The following is a 14,192-nucleotide window of genomic DNA, read 5'->3' on the forward strand; positions in this document are numbered from 1 at the left end:
CGTACATGTAAGCACGGTAGGGTAAGTCTTACAGTGAAGATGGAACTTAAGATGAACTTTGCAGGAAGAATCAGACAAAAACTGGCCAAAAAAAAAAAAAAATGCAGAAAAGCATTTTAGGCAGAGATGGCAATAATGAAGGTACAGGGAGGCAAACTGCGTATTACGTTGGTGATAGTGTGTATGCCCACTTGAATGGCAGGAAAGAATCACATGCAAAGTCAGGCTGAAATGGCAGAGGGCAGACAAATACATACAAATACTACCATGCCAGGATAAAATGTAGCCATGGTGACACTAGGAAAAATCCAGAAATCACAAAGATGACAGGAAAGAATAACTGATAAAAGTGACTTACACTTACAAATAAGGCAACAGGATCATCTACTAATCACTTGTGAGACTGTATGATACATGCCCTTGGTTTAGGCCCTTTCTCCCCTGCCTGAGTCTCTAAGAGAAGGTCTAGGCCGTTGTTCAGTGTGCTGCAAGCCTGACATGGAGTGTTAATGCACATGGACTGTGGGAATGAATACCAAAAAGACCAACCACATTTTATTTTTATTTGGAGCTATGTATTAATACGATTGGTAAAAACGCAGAAATCGTTAGTAATAAAAGGGACAAACTATTAATACATACAACAACATGGATGGCTTGTATTTAAAAAAAATGCCAACCTGCCTACTGTATGATTTCACTTATGTAACAGTCTCAAAATGACAAAACAACAGAGATGAAGAATAGATTCATTGTTGTCAAGGCACAGGGGATGCTGGAAGGGCAACATGAGCAAGCTCCTTTGTAGCGACAGGGCAGTTCTGTATCTTGCATGTGGTAGTGGTTACCTGAATCTATACATATAAATTGCACAGAACTACACACACACACACAAGTACAAGTGAATGCACATAAAAACTGAGCAAGGTCAGTAGTCCAGTTAACAGTGTTTTAAGAGTGTCAATTCCCTGGTTCTGATATTGTACTAGAATTATATAAGATGACACCACTGAGGATAGCCAGAGGATGGGTTCACAAGGCTCTTATTATTGCAACTACCAGTGAGTCAACAATTACTTCAAAATAAAAGTTTTTAAAAATTGGGCAGAAGATATTTCAGAAATCAAGAATTATCAGAAACAGCTACTTACAGTTTATTTGTAAATTACTAATTCAAGTATTTAAACTCAATAAAATAGTAAAACTTAAAATTATACATTTAAAGTTTTTATAAATATATGAAATTAAGTAACTATAAAGAAAATAATCAGCAAAAAGTAATCTCCATAAGTATTTTTCATTAACCAAAGCATTTCACCACTTCTAAAGTTATTTTTAAGACATTAGTTTATTTATAGCTTACCTTTTTCAGTTATATTAACTAAAATTGTTGATTCTGATCGACCCAGAGGATTGTGGGCATTCAAAGTAAAATTATATATTTCTTGATTTGGAAGCATTTGAAAGAATAATTGATAGCTTCCATTTGTAGGTGCTTCAGCTCTTTTAAATCTAACATATTTTCCTGAAAAACTGTTAATTAAAAAAAAAAATTTCAAAATGGCAAGAGATAAATATTGCAGGAAAAAATAGGCAAATTTGTAATACTTAATTTGTATAAAAAGTTTAAATTTCTAATTAGAGGCATATTACATACTCAGAGAAGAAAATGTACATGATACAGAAAATAGAAGAAAATAATCAGCTGTAAGTTTACTACCCAGAAACAGTCTCTGTTCATATTCAAGTGTTCTTCATTCTAAGCTTCTTAAAAGAGGAGACATGAAATTGAGTGTACATGTGGCTGAACTGCAGTACGTATAAGTGTAATTTTATACAGCATATTTGGTTTTATACCTTGCTTGTAACATAAATGACCTAGTGCACTTCCCTATGTCATTTAACATGTACCTCCAATGTACTCCTTGCTATCTGACATCCTTTCCCAATTATCATTACCTTTCAAGTAAAGTGTAACTTGTAGCACGTGGGCCCACCAATGCTGTCGCCCTTCCTGGATTCCAACTACATAGAATTTCTTTTAAATCATGTGTCTCACAATTCAGTTGTTGAGGAGTATCTGGTGGATCTAACAAAAAAAAAGAAAAAAAATCTAGGTACTTATGATTACATATATTTTCCCTGAAAACATAATATTTTATAAATGTTAATGCTTTCCACAATTTCCTAAAAAATGAAATAATTTACTATTTACATTTTACTTTTGAACAATGCAGGAATGTCTTCTCAGAGTTCATATTACATTAGAATTGACAGATTAAAATATACTGAAAAATGACTCTTAGCTCATTTGGAAACTCCCTATAGCAACTTCAAAGATCAATTACCACTTTTTCCCCTTAATCCTATTTCAGAGTCTACCAAATCTCTCAAAGAAACCTGTGTCTAATACGTTAAGTCAGAAAAATCTATAGGTTAAAAAGTATTATCACCTATCATCAATATACTGTGATTTGAAAAGAAATACCAAAACATACTGAAAATCAATAAGTCATGCTACATGTTTCAGAGTTCTAAAATACATTATAAGTACTGTTATTTAGAAAACTCTTGGTAAAATCCTGCGTCTCCATATTCAAACTGACTGCAGCTCTTTCGTTGTTTTTCTCTTTATCAAAACTGTTCTCCTTGGCTTTAAGGCAGGACTAGAAAAATTAATTTTTTTTTTTTTTTTTTTAAGATGAGACCTTCAAAGTGATAAACGAGCTGGGCGCAGCGGCTCATGTCTGTAATCCCAGCTCTGGGAGGCCGAGGCAGGCAGATCACTTGAGGTCAGGAGCTTGAGACCAGCCTGGCAAACATGGTGAAACCCCATCTCCACTAAAAATACAAAAATTAGCCGGGTGTGGTAGGGGGTGCCTGAAGTCCCAGCTACTTGGGAGGCTGAGGCAGGAGAACTGCTTGAACCTGGGAGGTGGAGGCTGCAGTGAACCCAGACTGTGCGAGAGAGTGATACTCCATCTCAAAAAAAAAAAAAAAAAAAAAAAAAAAAAGTGATAAATGAAAATTCTGCAGTCTGACACTGTTTATTATAGAAATATTTCTGTAATCATGTTTAACCATACACATATAGAAACTGGTATTTCCTCTGTCATATTTATCCAAACTATCTTTCACTTTTGGTAAAAGTTCTTTTTAAAAAAACTGCTTGTTTAAAAATTCTGTAAAATGTTTTTTTCACAAACTTGAATTAAAAAAAAATACTACTTAGTTTATCAAGCAAAACTTAGAAAATTTTATACCTTCTCCAGAGATGAGGAAAACATCCTTCAGTGATATTTTAGGTAACATTAAGAGGATTAATGAGTGTTTATATGAGAGTTTAACAATTAGATAAGTAAACAAACACTGACATATTTATTCTGAAAATTGTTTTAAATCTAAGGCCAAATATTCAGTCACTCTATTAAAACCACATACCAAAAATTTGGAATATATTTAAAATGCTGGTTATTTTAGGATTTGGCAGATATTAAGTTGAAATATTAAAATCTAAACAACAAGAGCAAATAAGAGACAAATAGACGGACAGACAGAAGGGGAAAAATTTGAGAGGACAGTATTTGAAATGTACTAATTTTCTTTTCAAAGAAATTGACTTATAAAATAATCAACTGAAGCTAGGTTAAAAGCTAGGTATACATCAACTACATTTTTATGTACCAGTCAATAGAAAGTGCAATTTAAAAAACAAAGTCATTTTTAATATTACCAGAAAACACCAAGCACTAGGAAAAAATTTACCAAAAGACCAAAAGACATAAAAACCTCATATTAAGATGAATTAAAGAAGACCCAAGTAAATGTAGGGATATACCATGTTCACAGTTTGGAAGATGCAAATATTGTAAGAATGAAAATTCTCCTAAATTGATCCATGGATTTAACGTAATCCCAATCAAAATTCCAGCAGGGTAGGTGTATGTGTACACAGACGTGTATGTAGGGAAAAACTAATAAGCTGATTCTAAATTTCTTTTCAGTATTTTCAGTAAATGGTGGCTTAACAGGATATCCATAAAGAAAAGGAAATAAATGAATCCTGATACCTAACTCACGAAATAACCTGTTCTTATAAATTTCCTAAAAGTTCCCTCTGAAGGGAGATGTTACTGCTGCTCAACAAATATTGTACAGTATTTCAACCTCCAAACGTTATAAATGAAGGTTAAATTATAAATTAAATCAGCTTGTTCTAGCACTATGATAAAAGATTACAACACTGTCTGAAATAACAGAAATGGAAACAGTGCATAGTCTCATCTTTTAAGTTTTAATTTCTTTTTTCATACTTTTAAGTAATAGCTCATTTTTGGTATTGCACACGAAGCAACTTCACTACATATACCACTGGGTCTCAACTTAGACTCCAGGACTATTTGTGAAAAATGCTGCACGTAATTTCCTAACATTCCATTAAGAAGGAAAATAAGATTTCCAGGATTTAAATTTGAATGTAACCTTGCTTTCACTTGAATTCCAAATGCATTACTGAGAAGACAAAGAGAGTCAGATTACAGCCATCAAGGTGAGATGAGCACCTAAGCCTGGCTATTTGGGAACACACCAGTATCTGAATGAAATTCATCAAGAAGTACTGTATAAGTAAACAAGAGAGCTGCTGATCTAGACCACAGCTGAGAATCATTAAAAAGAAAAAGAAAAGAAAAAGAAAAAGCACTAAGCAATCAAAAGAAATATCATAAAATCTAGTTAATCTATCTTACACACTTTATTCATATGACCTATAGACTAAAATCCCAGACTTCTAATTCAGCATGCAGGGAGGAAGGGACTCACTGATAAAGCTGTCAGTGACACCAAAACGTTACGGTTGCTACAAGGAAGGGAGGCAGAAAAACTCTAAAATTAAGACCTCAAAGTTCTAAATGTTTATCTGTGGACATTCAACACAAGCCAAATGGGCAGGGCAGCCCACAACAAACAACTACTTCTGGAAATACCATGGAATTTTAGACTGTGGGGTGATCATGTTAATACAGACACCTTGAATGATAGAGCATACATCATATACAGAATGCAGTGGGAGAGTACATTTCCCCTCACCCATGTCCTCCTGCCAGCCTGTTCTTCTCAAACCTAATAGTTAAAAGCTGGAGAAGATATGTTATGCTACTGAAATATTTTGTGTAAAATTGCTATAATTTCTTTAATTTAGATATTTTAAAAAAGTATACTTTAACTGGAAAATTAATTCACATAATATCTAAACAATGCAGGGTTAAGAAATATTATATACTATCCTTGACTTAACAAAGTTGTTAACTAAGAATTTAAACTAAACATTAGAAGCTAGATGTTTCAAATCTGATTACAAAACCAACAAATTATACAGATACAGGTTATGTACAAAACAAGCTTGCAATTCATTTTAAAACAAGCAAATATTCTAGTGCCTCCTTTGTATATAGCCTTTATATTAAAGAACAAAGAAATGAGAAAGAAACAGAATCACTCCCCACACCTCCCACTCCAGAAGAAGAATTAAGGGTTTCAAGGAGGACCAAAACAGGCTAATATGAATTCTCTCTTTAAAATCATATACTTACATCCAGCAAAAATAACAGTTCCAAATATGTTATCTTCGGTTGTAAAAACCACATTTGTTCCACTACTTGCAGAAACAGAAATATTATGAATCTTGATTGCAACATTTTCCCCATCAAGATGGATCAAGGGGCAGTTTGTATGGCCAATCAGTGCTGATAACACTTTTTCTTGACTTACACAACAAAATGTTATGTCTGAGCCTACAAGTATCACTTTATCTTGAGGAAAAACCTTAGTCTGAGAATCAGGCATCCCTAGAAAGAAAAAGAGGAATTATCAACATTTTCTACAGAAGTCTTTTACATAAACTTTTCTATATTTTAAGACTTTTTTTTTCATAAGATGACTTTTAAAATAGCCCAGTATATACACTACAAACTGTTAGGTACTTTGGATGGTCCAAAGATAAGGTGTGTTCCACAGGTTTTGTAGGAGCAAGATATATACAAGAAATTTTTTAAAAGTGTATGTGGTTTTATTTACTTATGAAGGGATAATGGTGAGAAAGCAGAAGCAGATTACAGGTCAATATCTAAACTTAATGTCATAGGTTTATATCTAAGAAGTCTAAGGGTTGAAATTCCGTGGGTTTATATATACATGCGAACAATCCACGCCCTCCAAAAATCACTAAATAATTCCATTCCTTTTATTCAATGTATTTAGGGCATATGTCTTACTTTCCATTGGCCTAAATATATGCCCAAGTACCCCACATCCTAAAAACCAATTTTCTTTCATCTAGTCCCCTTCCTTCCTCTAATCCTTTTCTCCATAGAGAGACCTCTCTCTACAATGATTACCAGCCTTTTCAGGATTTCATTTTATGGTCAACAATTTTCCAGGCCCCCCATCCAAACTGCCAACATTCTCCCTATGTATCAGTTTTACTTAATGTACGGATGGTTTTTGTTATGCTTGCAGATCCCCGTGTTCCTGGCAATAACTATGCAGCCTCTAGGGATCTGCTCTGTGAGCCAGAAATTGGGAACTATTTTTTTTTTAAATAGATTTCATCTCAGTATCATCTATACACAATTTTTAATGCTCTTCACTTCCTACGACAGTGATTTTCAAACCTGGATGTTTATCCAACCACTCAGAAAGTTCTTTCAAAATACAGATTCCTGAAGCCTATCTCAGACTTTTAGATCAAAATCTCCAGGGATGGTGGGCTTAGATGCTCCCAGGTAATCCTCATGCAGCTGAGTGAGGTTATGAGAACTGAAAGCTTAAACTAAATCTTACTCTTAAGTAAGACTAATTTAATTCATTTGAAACAAAAATTCTTTAAATATAAGCTTACAAGAAATGTTCTTCACAGGGCTCCAGTCACTCCACTCTTTGCGACCAGAAAAATGAAGACTGTCAATGTAGCATCTAATTTCCACAAAATGAATGGCACACTCCAAGGGCATATCTGAGGCCCAACTCCAGTGATGAAGTGTATCTTTGCCATTCAGAGTTGTGTTGTGGGTCACCTAAAAATGAACACAAACAAAAAACTCTATTTCCAAGTAGCAATATGTTTTGCTCTCCTTTAGAATTAAAAGACACAATAGATTCTATATAGTCATCAGCTAAGTTTATGGTTTGTCCTTTAATACAACTGAGTTTGTGTAAGGTGTAATAGCAGAGTAACAATAATCATGATTCATTTTTGTTTACTTCTTCAACTTCAGGCCCTAACGTATTATATAAGATGTTGCTATTCATTGAAACATTCAATTTGGTACGCAAGAAAATACAGGTTGGGTATCCCTTGGGACCACAAGTGTGTTGGATTTCGGACCTTTTCAGATTGCATTATATACTTCTCAGATGAGCATCTCTAATCTAAAAATCTAAAATCTGCCTGGGCACGGTGGCTCACACCTGTAATTTACCCAGCACTTTGGGAGGCTGAGACTGGCAGATCCCTTGAGCCCAGGAGTACAAGACCAGCCTGGACAATATGGTGAAACCTCATCTCTACAAAAATAAAAAATAAAAAATAAAAAAATAAAATTAGCCAGGCATGCTGGTTTGTGCCTGTAGTCCCAGCAACTCAGGAGGCTGAGGTGGGAAGGTCTATTGAGCCTGGAAAGTCAAGGTTGCAGTGAGCTGAGATCATGCTACTGCACTCCAGCCTGGGTGGCAGAATGATATCCTGTCTAAAAACAACAACAAATAAATAAAATAACAAAAATCCCAAATCTGAAATGCTCCAGTGAGCATTTCCTTTGAGCATCATGGTGGGGCTCAGAAAGTTTTGAATTTTCAAACACTTTGAATTTTGGATTTTCAGATAAGGGATGCTCAACCTGTATACCATTGCCTAATGATCTAAATTTTTCATGGAGTAAAAGTAATGAATGGGGTTGTACTTTCAAAAGTTTAAGTCAAGGAGAGGAGCAGCATTTCAATAAAATAGTTTAAGACTAGATTTGTTTTTTATATAAGTATTCTATATATTTACTTTTATTTTTAAATAGAAGTTCAAATATGTATGTTATACTAATACAAAATATTATCAATTGTAAGAAATGAGCAAGATTTCAATAAAATATTGAGGTGCTATAAAAGATAACTTGGGACTTCTAGGTAAACACAATAAACAAATATTTCCTTCTCCCTTACCTCCTGAAATCACTTCAAAGTAGGAGTAAACAGATTTTTTTAAAAGGTGTGAATGGACAAATACAATTTAGGAGATAAAGCAACATCACTAAAATCTGGAAGCTGGAAAGCAAATGGATAATGGTAACTGATGTAGAAGACCCGAGAAAACGCAATCTTAAGCATCCAATGGGAAATACAGGAAACCAGCTTGCTTCTATTACAGAAACGCCAAAGGGCTCAGTGAGTGGCTGTCCCAGGCTTCCCTGGAAATAAAGAGCTCAAAACAGCAGGATTGCTTGAAAGTCGTTTGAAGGTATGTTGGCTACCCAGATCCCTTCCTATACTCCACGCTATCGAAGGACTACCTTTGTTTATCTTGGCAGAAAAATAAAGATATATGTTCTGGAAGAGTAAAACAGAATATCTTTGGATTGAAGAATTTTAGGAAGAGATGAAAATGGGGACTATCATTCCAAAAACAGGGGGATTGCTAACCTATGCCTTCTTCCTCTGCTCAGCTCCCAGGATACTGGTTTGCCAGATTAATCCTCACCAGGTAATAGTCTAAATGAACTTTTCTAAGTCACATGAACAGGTCAAGATAAAATACCTAAAATAAAATTTGGCGTTTGCCACCTGCATAGCCCATCCTCATCACTCTAGAGGGAGGGCCCTCATCAACAAGTCCTATCCAGAGAAACCAAAGTTCCAATTAGATTAAAAAAAATTTTTTAAGAGCCCCTCACTTAACTATGAGCAGCAACCAGGATGACCAGAAAGTGTACAAGAAATTCTAATATGAAAGTCAATGACCAAAAAGAAAAGGAAAAGAAAAAAATGTGAGGAAACAGGGCACGCAGAAAAAAATTTTTAATCATTAGCATCCTCAGAGATAAGATATTGCATCCATGAAACAAAAACTGTATACATTAAAAAAATCCTTTCTTTCAAAGGATCTTCTATAAATTAATAAACATATGAATAGAAATTCAATAGCAAGATGCAAAATTCAGTTTAGAAGAAATTTCTCAGAAAATAGAAAATACATAGAAAACAAGAAAGATACAAACAATTAGAGGATTGTTGTGGAAGGTTCACGAAGAACAGAAGTTCTTAAAAAAAAAAAAAGGAGAAGAGAGAAGGACCAATCAAAGAAATAAAACAAGAAATTCCCAAGCTGACACACATGCGTTTTTAGACTGACAGGAGTCCAATGAGTGTCCAGCACAACAGATAAAGATAGATCCACACTAAGAAACAATGGAATCATACCTTCAAAATCTTGACAAAATTTCCCAACCTATAATTTTTACCCAGTTAAACTAGTAATCATGCACGAGTGCAGAACAGACATTTTCATAAATGTGGTATCTCCATGTATTCATTTGGTAAGCATTTTACACTCCGCCCAGTAATGTATGATATGAAAGTTCCAGTTCCTCTGCAACTTCTCAGTATTAGTAATTGACAAGCTTTTAAATTTTTTAAATAATTAAAAGAATAAATTATATTTGCAAGTGAGCTGTTACAGACAGCAGAGAATATCTACAATAGCAAGTAACTACTGGAATACAGTTGGCTCCCCTCTATTCATCGCTCCCATCTGTGGGGTCAACCAACTGTGGATCAAAAATACTTGGAAAAAAATTCGCATCTGTGCTAAACATGCGCAGACATTTCTTGTCCTTATTCCTTAAACAATATAGTATAACAACTACTTACACAACGTTTACATTGTATTAGGTATTACAAATAATCTAAAGAGGGTTTAAAATATACAAGAGGATGCCCGTAGATTATATGCAAACACTACACCATTTTACATCAGGAACTTGAGCATCTTTGAATTCTGGTATCTAAGGGAGGTCTGGAAGCAATCCCCCAAAAGATATCAAGGGACAAGTGCATATGCTTCCACAAAAATGAGGAAATAAGAGAAAAACTGGAGATTTAGCAAAAAGAAGATCCATCTTAAGACAAACTTGTAGGAAATACCCTAGATGATGGAGACCCCTTGGACCACAGCTTCCTAAGGAATGTGTTGAAAGACACTGAGGTCTATCTTGAGTGAGCTATAAATATATCTAGGTATTAATCCATTCAAACCTAGAACTGATCGGCAGGGGTTGAGGCTACTGGAGCCTCTGTGATGCCTCTGGCCACAAGCGGTCTCGGCTATTTTACCACACTCTGTGCTATACAAATATTATCAGTGTCTGTATGAAACCTTCTGTGAATAAGGTTGGGAAGCCAGTCAGAAGGCCCTCAGAGAGATTTATTTGCAAAGATAAAACTGATAAAGTACTTCGTATATTTGAAAATTGCAAGGAGATCTACACTGCCTGCAAAGAATTTAGGATTAAAGTGATGAAGCAGAGAAATAAACAAAAAAACAAGATAATATAAGGAGTGGACAAAAAAATGTGGATATTTTTTATAGGCCATAATACAAATGATGAATACTGTTCTACCAAAAATTATCATAGATTCCACTGGAAAAAGATAGGAAAATGGCAGGCTGCAGGGAGAAGGAGTCAGAGGGAGGAGCAGAAAGAGATAAGGCGGTGGGGTTAGAGGAGAAAAGGGAGGGGGGCTGCTATCAAGAAATAGCAACATAAGCATGCTACTTGGAGAAATGAAGATAAATAATGAAAGGGATCAGTTAAAAGAGTTGAAACAGGTTGTTTCCAGGGAAAGTCAAGGAGGAGTATTTGTGTGGGGGCAGCAGTGCCTAGTGAGCTCTTCCCGGTGTGCGCAGCACACAGCTCCCACTGCTGGACACAGAGACCATGCACAGACAAGCGCCTCACAAATCAAACATGAATACAAAGCATTCTTGATTTTTAAATTTTAAAATAATAGCCTTATTACAAAATAATAGAATTAAAACATCATAAAATGATCACAAGCAATTTTGTCTTAAATACTAACATTAATAACATACTATTAATAAAAATGTCCTGGGGCATTTTCCCTTTACAGTTCTAAAGAAATGTGTTCTTTCTCATTGCTTCTTGCTATTATTTTCCCAAACAAATTTTTTCCCAAAAGTAGGGAATTACTGTCTTGTCATTGGCTGACTTACGCATGTTGTAGAATGAGCTATATGGTTTTAGCATAACAGTCCCTTCATTTAAGTCTGATTTCACTCACATTTCAGAGTGTCCCTCTTTAATTCTAGTATTCTCTAGTTAGTTCCTCCTCAAGTTACCTTAAAAATAAAAAAGCCTTGTCCCTATCCATCTGACAAAGGGCTAATATCCAGAATCTACAAGGAACTTAAACAAATTTACAAGAAAAAAATCAAACAACCCCATCAAAAAGTGGGCAAAGGATATGAACAGACAGTTCTCAAAAGAAGACATTTATGTGGCCAATAACAAAAAGCTCATCATCACTTGTCATTAGAGAAATGCAAATCAAAACCACAATGAGATACCATCTCATGCCAGTTAGAATGGCGATCATTAAAAAGTCTGGAAACAACAGATGCTGGAGAGGATATGGAGAAATAAGAATGCTTTTACACTGTCGGTGTGAGGGTAAATTAGTTCAACCATTGTGGAGGACAGTGTGATGATTCCTCAAGGATCTAGAAGCAGAAATACCATTTGACCCAGCAATCCCATTACTGGCTATATACCCAAAGGATTATAGATCATTCTACTATAAAGACACGTGCACACATATGTTTATTGCAGCACTATTCACAATAGCAAAGACTTAGAACCCACCCAAATGCCCATCAATGAGAGACCGGATAAAGAAAATGTGGCACATACACATCATGGAATACTAAGCAGCCATAAAAAAGGATGAGTTCATGTCCTTTGCAGGGACGTGAATGAAGCTGGAAGCCATCATTCTCGGCAAACTCACACAGGAACAGAAAACCAAACACAGCATGTTCTCGCTTATAAGTGGGAGCTGAACAAGGAGAACACATGGACACAGGGAGGGGGACATCACACATTGGGGCCTGTCAGGGATTGGGGGGCTAGGGGAAAGATAGCATTAGGAGAAATACCCAATGTACATGATGCACTGATGGGTGCAGCAAACCACCATGGCACATATATACCTATGTAACAAACCTCCAGTTTTGCACATGTATCCCAGAATTTAAAGTGTAATAAAAAAATTACAAAATTAAAAAAATAAATAAATAAAAAAGACTCATCCCTAAAGGGAATAGTGACAAACAATATTTGTTTAGCAGCTTTACAGATATACTATTTACTTTGCAGACCCTAGAGCAAATATTGCCACTGTACCAATGATAAAAATGAGGTTTGAGGAGTTATCCTAAGCCCATAAGTGGTAACCCAGAGTGCAAAATGTTAGGCCATAATGACAAGTTAAGCAATGTAATTTAAATAAATAATAGCTTTAAGACAGCACTGGTAGAGCTGTATCAAAGTTAGTTGCAAATTAGATTAACAGACAAGACTTGCCATGAGAATCAAGAAAAGTGAAAGTTTGTAGGCTGAATTAAGATGGGCTTTAAGGCCGGGCGTAGTGGCTCATGCCTGTAATCCCAGCACTTTGGGAAGCTGAGGCGGGTGGATCATGAGGTCAGGAGATGGAGACTATCCTGGCTAACACGGTGAAACCCCGTCTCTACTAAAAATACAAAAAATTAGCTTGGTGTGGTGGCTCGTGCCTGTAGTCCTAGCTACTGGGGAGGCTGAGGCAAGAGAATTGCTTGAACCCGGGATGTGGAGGTTGCAGTGAGCCGAGATTGTGCCACTGCGTTCCAGCATGGGCAACAGAGCGAGACTCTGACTCGAAAAATAAAAAAAGGATGGGTTTTAAAATAAGGAGTAGGCAGTCTGGGCAAAAAAGTGAGACCCCATCTCTATAAAAAATAGAAAAAAAAAAAAAAAAGAAAGTTGGGCACAGCTGCATGCATCTGTAGCCCCAGCTACTCAGGACACTGAGGCAAGAGTATCCCTTGAGCCTAGGAGTTTGAGGCTGCAGTCAGCTATATGATAATGCCACTGTACTCCAGCCGAGGTGACAGAGCAGAACCCTATCTCTAAAAACAAAACAAAACAAAACAAAACAAATAAAATAAAATAAAATAAAATAAGGGGTAGGATTTGACCTGGGTCTTGAAATGTAGGTTCAAGTAGGATATGTGAGAAGGAAGAGGACGACATTTTAAATTTAAAAAATATATATATTTCTTATAAAATATAAATTGTAGCAGTTAAGAGAAGACTCGGAAACCAAGCTGCCTGGGTTGGAATCCTGACTCCACCAAAGTCTTCCTGTGACTCTGTTACCATCTGTAAAATGGGAATAATAATAGTATCACCCTCCTGGGACTGTTGTGAGGATAAAAAGAATCAAGGTATACAGTAATGTGCTATATAACAATATTTCAGTCAATGTGGGCCCACATATACCATGGTGGTCCTTTAAGATTATAATGGAGCTGAAAAATTCCTATTACCAAGTGACATCATAGCTAACATAATGGCATAGTGCAACATATTACTCATGTGTCTGTAGCGATGCTGGTATAAACAAACCTACTGTGCTGCTGGTATAAGAGTATAACACATGTAATTGTACTCTGTACATAATACTTGATAATGATAATAAATGACTATGTTACTGGTTTATGTATACAGTGTACTACACTTTGTCATTATTTTAGAGGGTACTCCTACACGTTTTTAAAAGTTAACTGTAAAACAGCCTCAGGCAGGTCTTTCAGGAGGGATTCCAGAAGAAGGCCTTGTTACCAGAGGAGATGAGAGCTCCACACATGTTACTGCCCCAAAGACCTTCCAGTGGGACAAGATGTGGAGGTGGAAGACTGTTACACTGACGATCCTGGCCCTGTGTCGGCCTAGGCTAATGTGTGTGTTTTTGTCTTTAACAAAATAGCTTACGAAGTTAAAGAAAAATAATTTTTAAAAATACAAACAAGCTTATAGAGTAAGGATATAAAAATATTTTTGTACAGCTGTACAATGTATTTGTTTCAA

At 35.7% G+C, this 14,192-nt stretch overlaps 1 protein-coding gene across 3 annotated transcripts in view; it reads right to left on the bottom strand.

Annotated features, from left to right (window-relative positions):
- LIFR (LIF receptor alpha) overlaps nucleotides 1-14,192 on the bottom strand; it is a 121,297-nt gene that overhangs the window by 30,191 nt on the left and 76,914 nt on the right. For all 3 annotated transcript variants that reach the window (XM_025388641.1, XM_025388643.1, XM_025388642.1), the window contains exons 6-9: nucleotides 6,899-7,073; nucleotides 5,592-5,846; nucleotides 1,960-2,089; nucleotides 1,364-1,533 (exon numbers count right to left, since the gene is read on the bottom strand). In XM_025388641.1, coding sequence (XP_025244426.1) covers nucleotides 1,364-1,533; nucleotides 1,960-2,089; nucleotides 5,592-5,846; nucleotides 6,899-7,073 — 730 coding nt within the window. The remainder of the gene's footprint in view (nucleotides 1-1,363; nucleotides 1,534-1,959; nucleotides 2,090-5,591; nucleotides 5,847-6,898; nucleotides 7,074-14,192) is intronic.

The sequence above is a fragment of the Theropithecus gelada genome, chromosome 6, assembly GCF_003255815.1.
Source record: "Theropithecus gelada isolate Dixy chromosome 6, Tgel_1.0, whole genome shotgun sequence".
Classification (NCBI taxonomy): Eukaryota; Metazoa; Chordata; class Mammalia; order Primates; family Cercopithecidae; genus Theropithecus; species Theropithecus gelada.